Source organism: Podarcis erhardii, assembly GCF_964252035.2.
Source record: "Podarcis erhardii genome assembly, chromosome: 11".
Taxonomy (NCBI): Eukaryota; Metazoa; Chordata; class Lepidosauria; order Squamata; family Lacertidae; genus Podarcis; species Podarcis erhardii.
In genome coordinates this window covers 34,158,162-34,178,446 of record NC_138501.1, presented here as the reverse complement: position 1 = coordinate 34,178,446, position 20,285 = coordinate 34,158,162, and the positions used below count along the sequence as shown (strand labels likewise).

Here is a 20,285-nt window from a genome sequence, read left to right as displayed (position 1 = left end):
CTAACAGATATACAGTTCAAAGAACCAGAATTAAGATGAATAGCCAAGGTCAGGGTGACATGCTTCGTTGCTGGAAGTGTCGAAAATACGTAGCTAATTCTGATTGCCTCATAAACGACCAAACTGCAGATTTGGTCTTTGAAGTAAGTAAAAAAATGTATTGTTTCTTCTAGGCCATTACTAGAGTATGTATGTATGTATGTATGTATGTATGTATGTATGTATGTATGTATAATTTAGGAATGCTGGAATTAACATGTTCAAAATTGCACAGTTTATATACTACTGAATTAAGAAGAACTGGTTTATGGATATTCACCCATTGGACAATTTAAACTATTTGTTTATCAAATGGAGCTTTATTGATATTTTTAGTATTCTGAAGTACTCTTTCATATTTGTATTGTATTGTATTGTATTGTATTGTATTGTATTGTATTGTAGATGTCATATATGCCCAATGCAGAAAACAGGGAAGTAAATCACAATACCGGTTTTGTGCTGTTGTACTGGATCTGTGTCTCTCCATAGCCATGAGTTACTTTGTAGAAAGAGTGTTCAACTTTACAAATTTTCTACAACTCTGCAGCTCAGACTAGTGCAGTAAGTATTTATTTTGATTTGTAGTTATGATACAGTGCTATTAAGCTGCTAAACCTAAAATTTTAGGAAAGCAAAAAAAATAAAGATATCCGCAATGCTAAATTGCCTAATCCCTATGATTTATAAGGATAGTTTAGAGAGATTCACCATTGCAGCAGGGAGCACAACAAGGGCTCGCAAGATTAAACTTCTGAAAAGTATAAATAAGCTTAAACTTGCAATACCTGTTTCGACTGCACAGGAAAATGAACAAAGGATCAGTAGGCACCAGCATTCTTACATTATTTTACAGTCAGAATAAGAATCTGTTTGGCACAGACCTTTTAGGTGATGGGGTGCTTTTCACTGTGATAAAATAATTTCAGCAACTATTATTGTTATTGCTATTGATAACCCAGAGAAATATAAGCACACTTAAATCCTATTGAAATCAATGTAAATTAATAACACAGGTTTCTTTTGAATTCACCTATTCTCTTTAACCTCCTGCCAACCTAGCAGTTCGAAAGCACGTCAAAGTGCAAGTAGATAAATAGGTACCGCTCCGGCGGGAAGGTAAACGGCGTTTCCATGCGCTGCTCTGGTTCACCAGAAGTGGCTTAGTCATGCTGGCCACATGACCCGGAAGCTGTATGCCGGCTCCCTCGGCCAATAAAGCGAGATGAGCGCCGCAACCCCAGAGTCGGTCACGACTGGACCTAATGGTCAGGGGTCCCTTTACCTTTATTCTCTTTAACAATGCTGTTTTCTGTTCAGTTGCTTTCACAATTACTTAGAAGTGCTATGGAAATCCATCAGATTAGTTTACAAATAATCGTGGCATTGGTCCATTGCTCAAGCCTGCTTCCTCTACAGCCTCTCATTTTCAACCCATTAAAGAATCTCAGATAGGGGAACTAGGAAAGAGGCCTTGGAGAGCTGATACTAGATTGAGTGGGCAGGCCTGGGCTCGATGGACCGATGGTCTGAGACCAGGCATCTCCAAACTCAGCCCTCTAGATGTTTTGGGACTACCATTCCCACCATCCCTAACTAACAGGACCAGTGGTCAGGGATGGGAATTGTAGTCCCAAAACATCTGGAGGGCTGAGTTTGGGGATGCCTTGTCTGAGACAGTTTCAGGCAGCTTCGTAAATTCTTAATATATCATCATAATTCACTAGCTAAGAAAATCATTTTCATTAAAAAATGGGAAGTTTAAATCTTGGCTTAAGAAAAAACAAAATACAAAATGCATTTGTGCAGTTGCTGTCATTTTGCAGCATCAGTTAATTATCAAGCACTGGTTTCCACTAGCTCCCCTGCTGATGTCTTTTATAATGCTGGTTCAGAGAGAAGAGCAAAGTAAAAGTGCACCATGCTGATTCTTCATCCGCAATGTAATGCTGTGTTTGCGAGGAAAGAAAATAACATCATTTTTTTCAGTTTTGTATGTCTAAGTTAAACATAGACTATTGGGAGCAGCTTTATTCTTAATCTGGATTATGAAACTGGGTGATAAATGCAGAAAAAGAAATTCACATTATTTTCCTTTCCTTATATAGCAACCCTTTAAAAATTTCCACCTCTTAATGATTTGAAATAATCTGTAAGGAGAATCTGGACGGTGTTTTTGTATCTGCTTCTAGCTTAACTGTAGTGTCCCCTACACATTCTTCAGATGTTATAGCATGACTCAGCATAACAGGGCTAGGCAAGCAACCCAATGCACTATGTGCAATCACATGGTTAATAAGGACAAACAGATATCAAAAGTTTTGCATCTGTCCTACTTTGAAACCCAGTGCAAGAACAGGCAATACATGGCTTGTGAATTATCTGTACTTTTTACAGCTTTTTATGTGAATAGCAGGATATTTTTAGGATTCCAGTTTTTACAGTGTCAAAAGCCATCTATTTCTCTTGTTTGACCAGTTTCAGCTAAGAAATAAGCCTTCAAATTCATCAAGCTTCTCCAGTCAAAAGGACAGGTCTGCTTCCTACACTTGTTATAACCAAGGCTTTGTGAATTGCACGATTTTTTCCACAATATGTTATCAGGCATAGAATTCAGTACCTCAAGTTTCTCAGGCTTAGTCTTTTTTAAAAGCAAGTGATTGGCCCTCATGATAGTGAGCATCTGGTGAAATCTCAGGAGCATCTGGTGAAATCTCAGAAGCTTTCTGAAAGCAGCTGATAGGTAGGGGAGGTGGTTTTATTGACCTGCATAGTTTAAAAGGGCTTTTCTACACACACACACACACACAGAGAGAGAGAGAGAGAGAGAGAGAGAGAGAGAGAGAGAACGGGCATTATTTTGTAGTACTTACGTTTTTTAATATAGAGTGTACATAACATTTAGGTCCTTCCATCTCCTTCCAGTCATCTGACTGGCCACAAAAGCACCAGGCTATGATGCAGCAAACGATAATAATGTGTCTTAAAAGTGTTTATTCATAAAGGTGGGATTATTTTTACACATTATAATTAACTATCAATGCTTTTAAAGTCTTCAGTACCATCCAACTTTTATTTACAGATAGGTAGCCGTGTTGGTCTGCCATAGTCAAAACAAAATAAAAAAATTCCTTCCAGTAGCACCTTAAAGACCAACTAAGTTAGTTCTAGGTATGAGCTTTCGTGTGCATGCACACTTCTTCAGATACACGGAGTATCTGAAGAAGTGTGCATGAAGAAGTGTGTATCTGAAGAAGTGTGCATGCACACGAAAGCTCATACCTAGAACTAACTTAGTTGGTCTTTAAGGTGCTACTGGAAGGATTTTTTTTATTTTGATCCAACTTTTATGTTACAATAGAAGGATTTTTTTTAGCAATTCTCAAACATCTCGTGCTGGATGGGTAATAGATATCTGATATCTCACAAGTTGATTCTCTGTGACTTTTTCCAAATTAAAAAGAAATGTGGAAGTGTACCTTGATATGGCTGTGGAGGAGTGGAGAAGAAGAGGCTCAGTAAGGCATTGTGTCCAGAAATACATACACCTACACATAATCCCTCCAAAGAAAGTATAGTACCCTATAATTTATCTGCATATTAGGTAGTCTGGGTAGTCTATGCCTGCAGTAGTAAGTTTATAGGAAACTGCTCCCCCCCCCACACACACACATGAAGCACATGCTGCCCTTGCTGCAGGGTCTACTTGCTGTCCTAACTAAAGCATGCATGCACTGCAGAGGGCAGGGTTAGAAAGTGAGACTGCCATCAGGACTTTCTGATATGCACACGTTGATCTGCTTTGCAGAGAGAGGGGTGGGTAGACTTTTAAAAGAATGTTTATTTGTCCATTGCACCTTGCTTGTCTGACAAGGAGTCTATATACATTAAGAGGGTGTGAAGAGGAAAAGAAGCTGAGCTCCAGTAAACAGATCACAGTGCAGTCAATTTGGGTTTCAAAGAAAATGCACACATCTCTAAATATGTATCCAACTATGCCACGACTGGACCTAATGGTCAGGGGTCCCTTTACCTTTTTTATACATCCTATAAGTCAATATATATTCCACTTGCTAGAGGGGTAAAGAGAGGGGAGAGTCTTTTCTCACTTTTGCAGAAGTCTGGATAAGATAAGAAACAGCAGGGCAGAGTCACTGTAAGTCAGATGGAACAGTATCTGCATTTATGTCAAGTCTTCTGTGCTTTCCAAAGGGTTTGCAAGATGTGGCTTCCTCCCACTGTCCCTGCAGTTTGGACAAGAGAAGAAACAGCAGGAGAGAGTCCACTGATTTCTTTCCTTCTCCACACTGCAGGACAAATCAGATAACTCTCCCAGAAACAGTCTGCAAATGATAGAAAATTTGGTGTTCAGTGGGAAAGAAGGAAAGTTGATAGCAAATGCTATCAGAGGCTGGTTAACAAGCCAGATTGAGGTTTGTGGACATGTATGAAACTCACAGTAGACTCAGTTTGGACATTTGACTGTCAGTAAAGTTTTGGTCACATTACCAGTCAAATATTTTAAACTATGAGCTTCGTTAGAACAAGAAGAAAGATACTTTAATTGCCTGCAGGTTTCCTGCTTTTGATATAAATTTGTTACATTGTGATGTTTCTCAGTAACAGTTATATATAATGACTTACTGTAACTTTTAATATATTTAGGTAATGTTTCTATAAATGTGAATAATTTACCAAACATCTAGAACACCAGGGTCAAGCACCTGACAAGCCATGTTGCAGATTCATTTATGACTGCATTTATGTAGCAATGCACACATAAATGCACACATAAAAAAGACATCTTTTTTTCATGCAATGCCCCTGTGAGGTGCAAAATATCTCCATATACCATACCCCATGGAGGCATATGCAGCCCAATTTCAACCTGGATCGCAGTTTCTGTTCTTTGTAGCTGCTCTAAGTAACTAACACTCTAAATTGATTTTGTGTGGCAGGGTGGTATTGTTTTGGTTTGTTACTATGGTATGTATTTTGTGTTTTTATATTATAAACCATCCTGTGATCCCCTGATGAAGGGCAGTATAGAAATTGAGGAAATAAAATAAATAATAAAATAAACCTGTAAAGAAGAAGAGATGAAAATGCAACCGCACCACCTTGAAAACTTGTTGTAAGTGCCTTACACACACAGAGAGAGAGAAAAACAGATTCAAGGGACATACTTTACACCCAAATTGGCATGGACCTGGTTGCACCCAATCTGTCCATTATTAAGATCCTGGAGGGCTTCTGCTAACCAGGGCAAACATTATTGTGCCAGATGGACAAATAGTCTAACCTAGTATAAGGCACCTATGTTCCTATTATCATTTCTTCACATTCAAGTGGGTTAAGTTATTAGCTCCCTTCGTCCCCTTCACCAGACTTTTTAAGACACTTATTTATACCACTGGTAAGAAAGAAACTGGAGATTAAGCAAATAATACAGAGTGTTGAAGCTTTTTTCTTCTGCTTAATATTTTAGGACTTGCATTTGAGACAGGGCTTAGCTACATCCTAAAATTTCATTTTCATATGCTGCGGTGAATTCAGCCTTGGGAGTGCAACTGTTGGCACTAAATTGTGATTATTTAGAGTGCACTTGATAAAGCTTTTAGTAGCATTTAAATGTCATACTGCAGTATAGCCATAAGATAAATTAAAATATTTTTCATTACTTTTCTTGTTTTTCCCTACTTTCTTTTTGTTACTGCCATAGTAAAGTAAAGCCAAGGCTCCAATAATCATATGTTTTAAAGCCAAGTATTCTTCACAATATTGTTTTCAGTATAAAAATTTGCCCTGCTCAAAGAACAAAATTAAAATTAGATAAGTTTATGTTTGGAAAATAACAACAAAAAATTATGGGGGGAAATGGAATTTAAATTACCAACAATGTGAACTGATTTTTTTTCCCCCAGTGATTGTACAAATGTTATTGAACAAGTAGGTTTTGTCAGAAATAAACATGACCCCATTCATTTAAATTGTGTTAGTTTTAAACATATATTTTTTCTTATTCTTGCAACCCTTTTATAGTTTAGAAACTAATGTCATTATCTTTAAACTGGTTAAACAAGACTGATTAAACTGAAACACGTTTTTATTAACATTAGTAACAATGAGACTAAACTGGCTTGGGTCTATAATTTGTCAGTTCAACTGCTTTCGGAATTGGGGCACGTATCTGTAACCCTAAACCTTTTAATTTTCTGATGAAATGCTGTATTTATTTGAAACAATTTATTTGCTATTTTCTGTTTACACATTGCACAATGCCTATTTTCAAAGAAAGAAAACTGCACCATTTATTTAAACAATTACACAACTTGCTTTTATCCGCCATTGTTTCCTAAATGTATAGTGTATTCTTGGAAAAGCATAGTGTCTTACAATACTGATTGCATAAATACCATCATAACAATGTATTTATAAAATTTCATAATTGATATATTAATAAAGGTTTAGCAATAATCTGTCGGGAAAGAATTCAACCACAAGATTTGAATCAATTTCCTAAACTTTGTCACTATATGCTTGAGAAATTCCTCATTTTCTAAGATGGTTAGGAGACGTCAGCTGTGTTCCATCATCTTTGCAGATAGGCCATTACAGCAGAAACCTTCTCTAGGCAGCTGGTCTGCCTCTTTATTGCAGGATCAACAATATGTGTTTTAAAACTATCAAATACTTGCTGTCTTTTAGGGCAAGCCCTCAAACTTGTATTTCAATACTTGTATTTCATGACTTAATTGTAAAACACTGAAATGCATCCTGTATCATAGTTGGAGAAGGAGAAGCAAAGGTGCTAGGTATAGACACTTGTTCAACCTGGTTGAAAGGGAAATAGGTTGATGGGGCACTAATTAGAAGGAAAGCTGGCATAAAGGACACATTTGCCTGAAGGCAAGGAGGAAGGAATAAAGAATGCGGGAAATGGATACAAAGGAATTGGTTCATGGCACTGGAAGTGAAAATATCAATGATAGGTATTTTAAATTAGAAAGTAGGTCAGAGTGTTATTAATATAATGAATCTTAATTCAACAGGAACCTCACACTTCTACTGCCTCTCAGGATATCTGTAATGTATGGCACATGAACATAGAAGCACTTCCAGATTGGGTGACTCGTATAATAGAAAATGTATGTTCATTTTACTTATATCGCATAACTTTTAATATTCTATGCAATATTCTACAGAAAGTAAATAATATCTAGGTCTTTATAAAGGGCCTAAGAAGTACAGTTATATCATTACATATTTTATAATTATTTAAGTAGGTAAATGCATTTTCAAATGCTTATAATAAACAAGTCATTGTGTCACCTCTGCTCTTGCCATATTTCGTATGCATATCAACACATCCAAAGTTTCTGTAAAATTGTAATACATAATGCTATTCCCACACTTCATTTGGTGTCATAAGTCCTGAAACTTCAGTAAGATTTCAACAGATGTAAATAGGCTCTTCTGCTAAAAGACTTATTTTGATTTATTGGAAAGATAACACCATGGCCCTTTTGAAAGATGGATAGAAGCTATGACTACTTTTGCAACATACAAACATAGATTGTATGGAATACATTTATAAAAAGCACAATGACTTGTTAATATTTTTATACTCGTTAGAATCATGGTACTACTTATATACCCATATATTGCATTGTATCACAGTTTTAAGCACTTTTTTCTTTTCTTTTGACTTTTCTCCACATTTTTCACTCTACTGAAATTTTTCAATAAACTATATATTAACAAAAAGATTTGAACAGACTGACTTCTGCATAGGATTGTAGTTTACAAGACTGTTCAAAGGTTACCCTTACTCCCCCTCAAAGTTCCATGTTAAATATATGCCTTACTTAGTATAAAACTAAGGTCTCAGAGTACTGTATTTAGGAATATCAAATAACCCTTTGAAATGATTACATTGGTACATTGCCTTTTTTCAGTCATAAAACAAATGTTTACATGCTTTTCTGCTCTGTTTGAAAAAAGATTTATGTCTTATCTTCTGGATTACAAATAATTAATTGTTTGTTTCCCTCCACATTATCCTCAGGCACAGTGGACAACTGGAAAGCTGAACTGCCCATTCTGTGGGGCCCGTCTGGGGGGTTTTAATTTCGTCAATAATACAAAATGCTCCTGTGGCCAATTTACAAACATCCATCTTTGCAAGAGGCGAACTGACTACCAAACAGTTAGTTCAGTTCCATCAGCAATATCGCCACTGAAGCACTTGTCTCTTTGTAAAGTTCATTCCGACTTTAACAACGAAATATGGCAGAGTGTGACAGGTGGATCTTTGGAAGACAGAAATCAAAGACTTCCATGTGTAGCCAAAAATAACAATGGCATTGGACGATTAATGGAGGCACTTTGCCTAGAGGTAAGATCAACCAACTTTGAGATGAACAGTAAAAAAATACACTTCAAAGTGTCTAATCCAAAAACAAGTATTTCAGCTTCACTGGCTGTGAATGACAAATACACTGTAAAAGCTTTTCATAGAAAATCACAGAGTTTAGACATGAACTTCAGAGAGAAGCTTGTTTTGCTGCCTACTTTATATGGAACTTCCACAGCTAAGAGACCTGTTTTCTCCAGGCAACATGAAGCACAGCCTTTTTACACAAAGGGTTGCTTACAATTAAAGTCCAGCAGAACACATAATTTTTTTCATTTCCCACTTAAATCAGATGCTGCTGAGCTTCCAAACAGTTTTTCAGTTACTTCTTATGGTGCATTTGCACAAGAAGAGGCAGAGTTTAATCATGGTTTAAAAGCTTCCAAACAGTATCTTGAGAGCACTACTGCTGACCAGCAGCTGTTCCTGTCTTCATCAGAGAGCACTACAGAAGAAGATACTGTGCAGAAGCACATCACACCTCTTGGTCTTCTTCAGCCTTTCACAACTATTGATCAAAAATTGAGCAAGAGAAAAAGGAACCGACTGAACAGTTTGAGGAGAAAGAAGAGGTGGCCTGAGAGGTGGCCTCAGAAGCAGGTATGTACAATACAATAGAGATTGTAATCATACCAAATGTTATCATGTTAGAGACAGCAGCCTCTAAGTGGGAGTAATGGCTGCAGCCATGATATATATATCAGTTCAGATATCTTACTAAGCTATAGTTAGCATCAGTCATGGTTTACAAACCTACTTCAAACTGTTCTTTTTGGGGGGTGCAGACAATTGCAAACCATGCTTTGTTGATTCAGACATAACATCAAACCATAGTTCATTACCTATACTTCACACAATGTCTGAATGGACCCATTGGCTAAAGTACAAAAATATGTACAAACATTTCCTGTTCTTATGAAAAACACTAGTAGATTATACCAAAAATGTAGAAAAGAAACTATGTCTGTGTACATTTTAATTATTTTTTTCTCACACCCAAAACTTGTATCAGTATAAAGAACAAGTCCTTCATCATGAGCATTCACTTAAAATCCAAACAGAGAGGAAGTCTTTCAATAATCTCTTGTTTCTAATCAAAATGTGATCTCCCTTCCTGTAATGTAGTTCTTCTACCTGACAAACTACAAATACAAATTCTCTTCTATAAAAGGTGAAAAGACTGCTTATTCTATTCTTAAAAATTTTGTGCTCATGTTTGAAATTAGCTCCTCTTCAGTTTTCTTTGCAGCTTTCTACTTCCTACAGTCAGTGTGAGGTTTTTCACTATAGCTAAGCCATATACAGAAGTAAACATGTGCATTAAAACATTACAGGTTATTTGAGTCATGTGCACAACTGCATAAACATCATTTTGAGCTTTCGCATTACATGACTACATAAAATTTCCCATTATGAAATTCTCTATTGTTAATAATAATAATTTATTTATACCCTGCCATAGCTGTCAACTTTCCCCTTTTTTTAAGGGAAATCCTATTTGGAATAAGGGAATTTCCCTTTAAAAAGGGAAACGCTGACAGCTATGTACCCTGCCCATCTTACTGGGTTGTTCCAGCCACTTAGGGTGGCTTCCAACATATATAAAGATCTAATAAAACATCAAACATTAAAATGCTTCCCTATACAGGGCTGCTATCATTGTTATCATTCATCATGTTATTTTCACCCTGTATGAATTCAAGAATTATGTTTATAAATATTTCCATATATTTTATAGTTAATACAGACAATAGGGTGTATTTTCCTATACTGTATTGTCAGAATGCACCCACGCACCAAAACATTACAGTTCAAGTTCATTAAAATTCTATATTTCTATTTTAATGTAATTCCACACAGCATAATATATCATTCCACCGGAACTATAATATCGTGTTTTTGCTGCTAATCTTCCTGTATAAGGGGACTCCCCAGTAAGGATGCAATAATAGAAGTGTGGATTTTTTAACAGCAGGGGGCACCAAATTTCCTCTAGCTACAAAACAATGGTAACTAAACTTTTATGAAGGAGCATTGCATGGTATAGGATGGTGTATTTTGTTTGTAGAATGTTTTATAGATTAAAAACAGTAACACTGCTAACATCTGGTGATTATAGGTTTTAATCATAATAGTGATACCTGTTGCCACTGCTGCAGCTCAGAGTCTGCCAACATTTCTGTAATAAGCTGGTTCTTGTGGCTGATTTTATTATATATCCATTCCAAAATTGCCTTTGTTAAAAGCTTGTGATAAATGGCTGCAATCTGTCTGCCAAAGAACTCTTCTTCTGCCTCTTAAAAACTGGTACCATTTGAGTTCAAAATATTTTTAGTAAGAGCAAGAATAATTTTTGTAACAATTCATAAATTATTACTGGAAAAGAAACACTGTGAATGATAAAAAGTGAAAATATTTTCTTGAACTTTCTTTTTGTTTAAAAGTTGGGGAGAAAACAAATAAATGGACAACTGTGAATATGTGATATAGTTTTTTAAAATATTACTGTTACAGTACAAGGAGCTCTTCACACTGAATCTTTTTTTTTAAATGACATTAATTCTTTCCAAACATTTGAGTCATTGTCATAAAGCAAAATTATATGCAAGACATTAATTATCACTTATCAAACAAGAGTTTTGTTTAGCTTGTAATATGATGGTGACTAGTATCCTGGTAATTAATCTAAGTTAATCAAAAGAAAATATAGGTAAAATGTCTATTTACTGAAACACTCATTGGTTTTGAGATATCAGTTTCATTTCTATTTTTGCCATTGCCTTAGTTACTTGAAGAGGGTGCTTGAGAAGGCAGTAGTGGCCCAGTTTCAGGCATGTTTGGGGAAAAACTGATTACCTGGATCTATTTTAGTCTTGTTTGAAGCCCAGGCCTAATTCGAGGTGCTCCCAGAAACATTTAAAGCCCTAAATGACTTATGCGCCAAATATCTGAAATATTGGCTCCATCTTCATAGTTCTGCCTATGGAACTGATGGCCCAGAAGAGGACTTTCACTGTGGCAGCCCCTAAACTGTAGAACTTTCTCCCATCTAGCACTCTCATCGTATAGCTTTCACCATATCCTGAAGACATGCCTCTTTATACTGGTGTTGTGTTCTGGCTGGAACGGTTGTATTTATTTTAATAATTCAGTATTATATTATTGTACAATATTGTATTGTATACCACCCTGGGACATTCTAGTGAAAATAAACAAACAAACAAATAAGGGCACAGACATATTAGCATCTACCCTTCCCATTTGTTGAATGCTTTTTCTAATTCCAAACCGTGCAAAGACTCTGTTGTGCATTTGTAATAACACAGGGGTGCCATGTCCAACACTGGCCTCTGTCCCTCTTTTCTTCTCTGATGCCTCCCACAGCTCATGCCTCCCAAAAGCTTGCACAGCTGTTTGCTGCAGCAGCCCCGGCTACAAGCTCCATAGGCAAATTGTGCCTCTGGGGCTGGTCAGAAGTGCTGGTTGCAAGCAAGCAAGCGGGCAAGGGAGCCCAGTCAGCCAGTCTGCCAGTCCTTGGGAATGGACAGACAAGTCCCAGGCCTCTGTTGGGTAGTGTGAGGTGGCTCCTCTTTTTGGGGAGGGGGGGCATCTCAGAAACCAGGGGCAGCAGCAGCAGCTGCCCGGAGGACTCCTAAAGAGAAGGGAATGGCGAGGAGGCTAATGGAACACTCCAAAAAGGAGGGTGTTCAAAAAAGGGCGAGAGGCTGCCTGCTCTGCAGGCAAGGGGTAACATAACTGAGCTCCTGAGCCCATAGGGGTGCCGCAGAAAAAATGTAGTTGGTCAAGGGAGCTGTGAACTCAAAAAGGCTGAAAACCGCTGCCCTAACACAATATTATTGATCCAGCCCAGTCCTACATTTGATCACTGGCATTTTAATTTTCTATAAACCACTATGATCTTGAAGGATATATATGTCAGTAATGTAGTATTTACGTGTAAGGTTTTCCTGATGAGAGGAGGAGGAGACTCAAGTATTGTAATTACTGCGGCCAATGTTTGAAATTTTTAAAAGGGATAAAAATGTATGTCCCAGCTTCCACACAGACTAGACCAGACTCTACTGCTTTCAGGTGTGTGTGTGTGTGTGTGTGTGTGTGAGAGAGAGAGAGAGAGAGAGAGAGAGAGAGAGAGAGAGAGAATATTCAACTATTTACCTTCATTTGGAATGTGTTTCTTTAAAAAGAAATTAATGGTAGCTTTTTTGACCAAAGCAAATAAGTGATACAAATTATGGGTGATAGCCAACTAAATTATCCTCAGAGTACACTTATTAAAATGAGTGGTCTGAATTTCATTAATATCAAAGGATCTCTTCTAAGTATGACTAATCTTAGATAGAATAATAGAAATGCAGAGTTGGAACAGACCCCGAGGATTATCTAGTCCAACCCCCTGCAATGCAGGAATCCTGCTCACAGTAGTCCCTGGGCGAACTTGAACCACCAACCTTCTAGTTAACAGCCAGACACACTGACTCATTTTGCCACTGTGTGTCCATATCACACTTTATTTTATGGGACAGAAGGTTCACAAACAATGGAATTATTCAGCAAAAATAATAATTTGGGGGTAACTGAAATAACTGTAAAGAAAAACTGAAGGAGTGTATAATTTATAATGGATTAAGAGTTAATTTGAGGCTCCTTTTCACCTGGTCCTGTGAAGTCACCAAAAATTTCAGACTAAGCATATACAGTATAAATTCATTTATATTTGTAATACATACCAACTAGCCTGGATACACACAAGCTGCATCACTATTTTTAGAATGGAAGGACTTTCTACTCCTACCTAAGATTACTGGGACAGTATGAAGGTGTTTTTAAGGCTACTCAACAACCTTAGTGCTTCGCAGAGCACACCTCACCCCTCATTTCCCCTCTGTCTTCCAATTCTTTGGCCATTATTAGAAAACACAGGGCTTTTCCACTTGACCTATTTATTGAACATTCACCCTGATCTACTTGAACAAAGCTTACATGGAGGTTAGATTATATCCGGTCTTCGTTGCGCATTCATTCCAATTTGTTTGTGGGGCTAGTCATCCTTCATTCATTCTGATTGTTTGCATTGTGTTCATCCCACAGTTTTCAAAGCATTTCATCATCACTTTCCAAAGAGCACTTTAATCCGCTTTAATTGTGCAAACTTAAGTTTATTACAGCATACAATTGAATCCCTCCTGCAAAATAGTGTCAATCTGGAGACACCCTCAAAAGGCCACTGAGAAGTGGCATGTTGCCCATGGGGGGGAGCAGATTGAAGACTTGTTTTAGTTGTCTATGGAACTTAGCCCCTATCTCAGAAACTACACATTGGCTGAGTCCTTGGCAAAGCAAAGGAGGTTTGGAAAAGAGAAGGACCAGATGTCCCACTTGGATTCCATATTGTTTTCTAATGTCTTAGTAGACAACATCTACATTCTTTGCAGTTTTCTGTGTTAAATGTTAGTGAAAACTTGAATTCAAAATGTACTGCTGGAGCTATAGATTATGACTCAGAATCCTCCTCATGGGGCACTCCCACATTAATTTTTCTTTCAATTTCATTTCTTTTTCATTCCATTTTAAGTAGAATCAAGCTAGTATGGCATTTTCCACACCTTTGAGAATTTAATGTATTTATATCCACTGTAATTACATCCACACCAGTGGCTGGTGCACTGCTGCTATATCCTTAGTCTGTATTTGCACAGACTCTCCTGTTTTTATAGACTTCCCACCCACTTCCTTTTTCACCTCACTGAGCATGTGCACAAGGAACAGCAGGATTTTTTTCAGTTGTTTTTTTAATTGTCAGCCTCCAGGAGGAGCAGCTTGTTGTAGAATCATACTAAGTTCCTTTCTGCAGTTGTTTGCTTCGTTTGTTCTCCTTCAAAAAGCCTGGCATTTCTGCCATTAATGAGAGCAGTAATATTGACAACATCTGTTATCTGTGACAGCCTACAGTTTTGCTTCCCTCTGCATCTAAGGAGAGACAGGATATGCTTGTTACTTTTGACACCTATACAGTGGTACCTCGGGTTAAGAACTTAATTCTTTCCAGAGATCCGTTCTTAACCTGAAGCACCACTTTAGCTAATGGGGCCTCCTGCTGCCACCATGCCGCCGGAGCATGATTTCTGTTCTCATCCTGAAGCAAAGTTCTTAACCCGAGGTACTATTTCTGGGTTAGCAGAGTCTGTAACATGAAGCATATGTAACCTAAACCGTCTGTAACCCAAGGTACCACTGTACTAGACTTCATCATACTTACCTGCTTTTTTCCAGTTAGATAAAATCTGCATAATTTGGAGATGGAGGGAAATTGGGGCATGTTCAAATACAGTTTGGCATTGTGTGGATACACCCCTAAAAGCGAATACTGCAATTATAAAATGAATGCTTGGTGTGGACGCACCAGGAAAGGTAAAAATTCACAAAGACAGGAGAGAGATGGAGAGCACAGGACTCCTGCACCTTTAATAACTGTTCAGAAATCCCCTCTTCTATACAACTATTAAAGGTGCAGGATCCCTGCCTTCTTTTTCATCGGACCATCCTACATTTATTTGCTGGGGTGCCCTAGGGTGTACTAAGTTGCAAAAGCCGTCTACTTCTCCAAAAGGCTTCCAAACTTAGTGTAAGCCAAAAACATACGGATGCAATCATACGAAGGCAACATTCATCACCAGTAGGCAATGGGATTGACATACCAGCTCAATTAATCTGTTAAAAAGGAACAAAAGAGAGTGGAGGCAGAGTAAGTGGCATTTATTATGCAAGAACACCAAATCAGATGCTGAGCGCTGCCTTCACTCAAAGAGCAATTTTCTCCTGGCCCTTGAGCAGGAGGGAGGTTTTGGAAAGTAAAGAGATAGCCAAGGAAATCAGCTGACATGGACAATGCCAGAGGTTTGCCTAAGGGTCTCCTCAGAATCACAGGGGACGATGAGATGCAGCTGGCTCCGGATCCAATACAAGGTCACAAGAGAAGCAGCTGCAGCACACAGGCTGCCTCACCATCCGTTGACATTTCGAGGGATCCTGAGATTCAACTCTCGGCTCCTAGGAATGAAAATAGATATTTGTTACATAAGTATGCTTACAAAATGTTGTTTATTCCAGATTTAGTCCCAAGAAACCTGAAATTAGAAGGGAGTTTTTGTGTGTCATTGCAGAAAATCTGTTGAAGCAGCAATGCAAGTCAAACTGTTACGGGGGAAGTGTAATCATTGATTTTAGACTAGTGTCTCTTAAAATTCTGTACACGCATTTCCAGCACAATCCTTCATGTGTCTGCTAAAAAGTAGATCCCATTGAATACAATAGGGACTAAACCTTAAACTGAAATTCCAGATAGAAATTCCAGATAGAAATTCCAGATAGATAGATAGATAGATAGATAGATAGATAGATAGATGCCTAGAAGTAAGTTCCATTTTATAGACATGTATAGAAATGCACTGTCAGCCTGTAATCCTAACACCTAGCCAGCAGTGGTGAGGCTTCATAGAGTGCTGAATCCACAGACCTGGCACTTGTAGCGGCCAAAACAGAAGGGGGTGGTCATCCAAAACTTATCCAGCCCACCGGATTGGGTTTCAATTGCCCTGGCAGATCTGTAGATACCAGACTTAATAAATATAGCCTATTATATTTATTGCATCATTTTACCTCAACTTGGAATATAAAACTTTTTATCCGAGTTGAGTAGTTGTGAAATGAGCTTTATAATGGCTAAAAAATTATTACCTCACAGCAATCTGTTTCAGTTTCTCCCAATTTTTCATTTTCCCAATTTTCAGTTCCCCCCATTTCTGTATCAGTTTTTGATTTTTGTAAAAGTCCTCATGAAAATTCATCAGCGAGTCTCCTAATGCACATTTGCTTGTATGCAATTGTGCGTAATAGATTGATTTTAATATACATTTTTGCATGTTATTTTCACTAATTATGCATTTTTATGTACTGTTTAGCCTAGTAAACTCATTTATGGAGCAGGGGGTGCTGTGGTCTAAACCACTGAGCCTCTCAGGCTTGCTGATCAGAAAGTTGGCAGTTTGAATCCATGCAATGGGGTAAGCTCCCGTTGCTCTGTCCCAGCTTCTGCCAACATAGCAGAATGTGGTGTTAATATATGATAGAGGCCTCACTTGCTCTTTTAAAATAAGAGATTTGTCTAACAAGTTAACTGTAATTATTATCCTTCATTAACTTTATATTGCATGTTATATTTTGTTTATTCAGAATTATTATAGGACACCACCAATAGAAGGAATGGAAGATCCTTTACTTTGCTAATGTACACAGGGCCAGCAATTAAGAACAAATGTCTGAAAGTTAATGTATGCTCATTATTTGTTAAGCTCTTTATATGAAGATAAAATAAGAGATTTGTCTAACAAGTTAACTGTAATTATTGTCCTTCATTAACTTTATATTGCATGTTATATTTTGTTTATTCAGAATTATTTTTCAATTCTCAAAAGCTGCTCCCATTTTTTCTATATATGTTTGTTTTCCTCTAAATGGTGGCTTATGGAAGCATGCAGCCCATGACAGTGTCTCTTATTAAAACGACAAGGGATGCACAATTAGTACATTTCCCCACCAAACAGTGATAGTGGGTTCTGCTGTACAGATAATTACAACGGTGCCATAATTGCAGTTACAGGAATTCATGCAACTGGAAGTAACACAGTTGGCAGGAAAGCAGTCCTGATTACTGCCATGCTGTTCCCAAATTCATTTTATGTTAAGCTTATTATCTCACTTTGATTTCCTAGGACAAAAAGATAAAATTATTTGCTTCAAAGCAAGAAAATGTTTTTACTTCTTCATTAGAAAGGGGCTTGGGAAATGTAATAAATTCTATGTAAGTTTTTTGAATAAGAATAATTTAATTATTTGAATAATTATTTATTTGAACAAGTTATATTAAAGAATTAATAGGGTATTTTTTACAAATGTATAACACATTTGTTTCATTACATATTTTAAATAAAAAAACAAGGAATTTACAAGTATTGTGTTTTATGTTGTCACTATGCAACATTTTTTATGTGCTTTCTGCATCGCAAAGGCATCATTCACATCTTCATCGTCTATTGTAATCACTACTTCTACTTCAATATTCTGTGTGGCTAATGTGCTAAGTCATTCTTGTAACATTTGAGAATACAAATACGTTTTTATACTCCATTTTCTTTGGCTGTGCAATTGGTTGCTGCTGTGCAGAGAAAATTCTGAGTGGTATGTCCATTTATGGAAAGACGTCTTGTAGTTTGTCTCTCATCATTGCACACATTTTCAAGATGCTTTTATGTCCTTCTGCCATACTTAATAAATAATTTCTGAAGTGGCTGCATTCATTAATGAATGATCCTGCCAAGTCATCCTGATAGTAATATTGCAAATCTTTTGTGTGTATCTGCGCTTCTAATTGTTCCATTTCTGGCATTTTAATAGGATCACAAACTTTGAAGTATTAAGGTTCTTACATGTTAACTTTGGTCTCTCCAGTTTTGAGATGAACCTATCAATTATCACATTTATATGTGTTAATTTTGAAGCTTTCATGTGCATTAAATTTTGTTTCAGTTTTATGTGATTCGTCACTCTGAAGTTTCTTTTTCTGCTGCTGTTTATTGGACATATCATCATAGTTGCTCAAACCTGGCTTTTCCATAGCAGCTGGTTCAAAAAATTCAAACATATCACCAGCATCTTTCATATACAATGCCAATGAATTCTACAGCTCTGCCACAGTACTAATGTTGATGTCAGCAGATTGAAACTTCTTGCTATGTTGAATCAGTCCAAAATGTGTCCCACATTTGTGCCATTAGTGCTGTCTCCAAGGACTCCAGTTTATTTAACAATCCTGTACCTTTACTGCGAGTTAAGGGTTTCTCTTATTTATAGCAGATCATCATGTAATACTGCAATAATTTGGTTCCAGTTTTGATTAAGCTGTGACAAGCTTCATTTAAAGATGACTGAGTGCCAGACATGTTTTTTTAGAGAAACATTTCTGGATATTGTCAAGTGTGATTCTAATACCTCCCACTGATGAGTAGATGATGAGAAAAATACATATAAGTTTTTGAAGTAGGCCAATGAATCCAATACAGTGGTACCTTGGGTTACTTATGCTTCAGGTTACATATGCTTCAGGTTACAGACTCCGCTAACCTAGAAATATTACCTCAGGTTAAGAACTTTGCTTCAGGATGAGAACAGAAATTGTGCTCCGTTGGCGTGGCAGCAGCAAGAGGCCCCATTAGCTAAAGTGGTGCTTCAGGTTAAAAACAGTTTCAGGTTAAGAACGGACCTCCGGAACGAATTAAGTACGTAACCAGATGTACCACTGTAGCTTATTTGCATTTTCAATACTTATGTGCATTCTGCTGCACATACCCCGATTAGGTTCAGTGAGTGAGCACGACATTGCATGAAAACATTGAGCTTTTATTCTCACTAGAAGACCCTTGTACAATCCAGGCATTTTGCTTGCAGTGTAGTATGATTGCCCTCTACAGTATTCAATATTTATATGTCTTAAGTGTGCTAAAAACTGCATCAGCCAGCTGTTCTGATTTATGGCCAGGATTAGGGAGAAAACAAATAAAACACTCTACAGGCTGTTCATTTTCGTTCACATATCAAATTATCAAAGAAAGCTGGTCAACATGACTTATGTCAGGCATTTATACTTATTTTAAAAATGCTTTGCAGAATATGTTTATTCTGTAATGTGATTCAAAACTTTATCTTCCATGTTGTTGATTACTTATCTATTTCAACTTAAGACCCTTGCCTGGGGTTCCATATTTTGATACGTGCTTTACTAAAAATAGATCAAATTCAGCTGTGACCATAATAAAGTTTCCATTATGAATAGATCCAAAGCAGTTTGTGCTTCCTCTGAAAGACAGTCCTCAAAATGTTAAAGCTTTGACTGCAGCTACAACTCTTCTAAGAACACACCTCCAATACTTGACTTTTTCATCAGTCTTCCCTTCTAATGCATCCACCCTTCCAATGACTGATCCTCACTGTTTCATAGCCAAAACCTAGTTTTTATAGCCAAGAGAATTCTCATACTTATAAATTCATGGGCATGTTTCTAGCCATTAAAACCTTCCTTACCTATGAAATATGTCCCTCCAAGCAAAAGCCATTGGGGAACAAAAAAATAAAAACAAAAACAATCTGAGCCTATTGACTTAAGAGTACACTAAGCATTCCTCCTAGTCTTTTCTCCATTCAAGAGGTGTCCTTTAGATAAATGATAAAAGACTGCCAGCACCAGAAGGCCTCTTAGGTTGCAGAAAATCTTTAAATTTTGTTCATTATCATTCTACATAATCTCACAGTTCTTCATTTATTCTCCATAGGGCTGTATCAATGGTCATTGACAAAAGTGACCATAATTTCTTATTTCACCACAATGAAGCGTATGTTCAGTCTCACTGCAGTATTTGGAATCTGCAACAGAGTTATCAGAGCTAGTACCGAGTTCAAGACTGTGCACTGAAATGGAATCAGAGTTTTCTTTTACTTTCCCCCAAGGTTGAGGTCAGTGCTTATATCACTCAACTTGTTTGCATCTTGTATTTGAAAACTGGTGATCAGAATGCTGGAACTAACAACATTTTCACTAATAGGTTTCTGAGACTTGTTTTCATTTACTTGTTTTATATACAGTATATTAAAATAATTCAAGTTCAGAACATTTATCAGTAACGTCACTTGCCTTAGATGCCTGCTTCTTTGCTTTTTCCTATATTCAACCTCTTCCGTTCATAGAATCATAGAATCATAG

At 37.1% G+C, this 20,285-nt stretch overlaps 1 protein-coding gene across 5 annotated transcripts in view; it reads left to right on the top strand.

Moving 5' to 3' along the window:
• The window catches only part of RNF180 (ring finger protein 180), a 55,635-nt gene that overhangs the window by 4,054 nt on the left and 31,296 nt on the right, over positions 1-20,285 (top strand). For all 5 annotated transcript variants that reach the window (XM_081880761.1, XM_081880759.1, XM_081880758.1 and 2 more), the window contains exons 2-4: positions 8-143; positions 7,092-7,187; positions 8,108-9,055. In XM_081880761.1, the coding sequence (XP_081736887.1) occupies positions 36-143; positions 7,092-7,187; positions 8,108-9,055 (1,152 nt within the window). In that variant the 5' untranslated portion in view covers positions 8-35. The remainder of the gene's footprint in view (positions 1-7; positions 144-7,091; positions 7,188-8,107; positions 9,056-20,285) is intronic.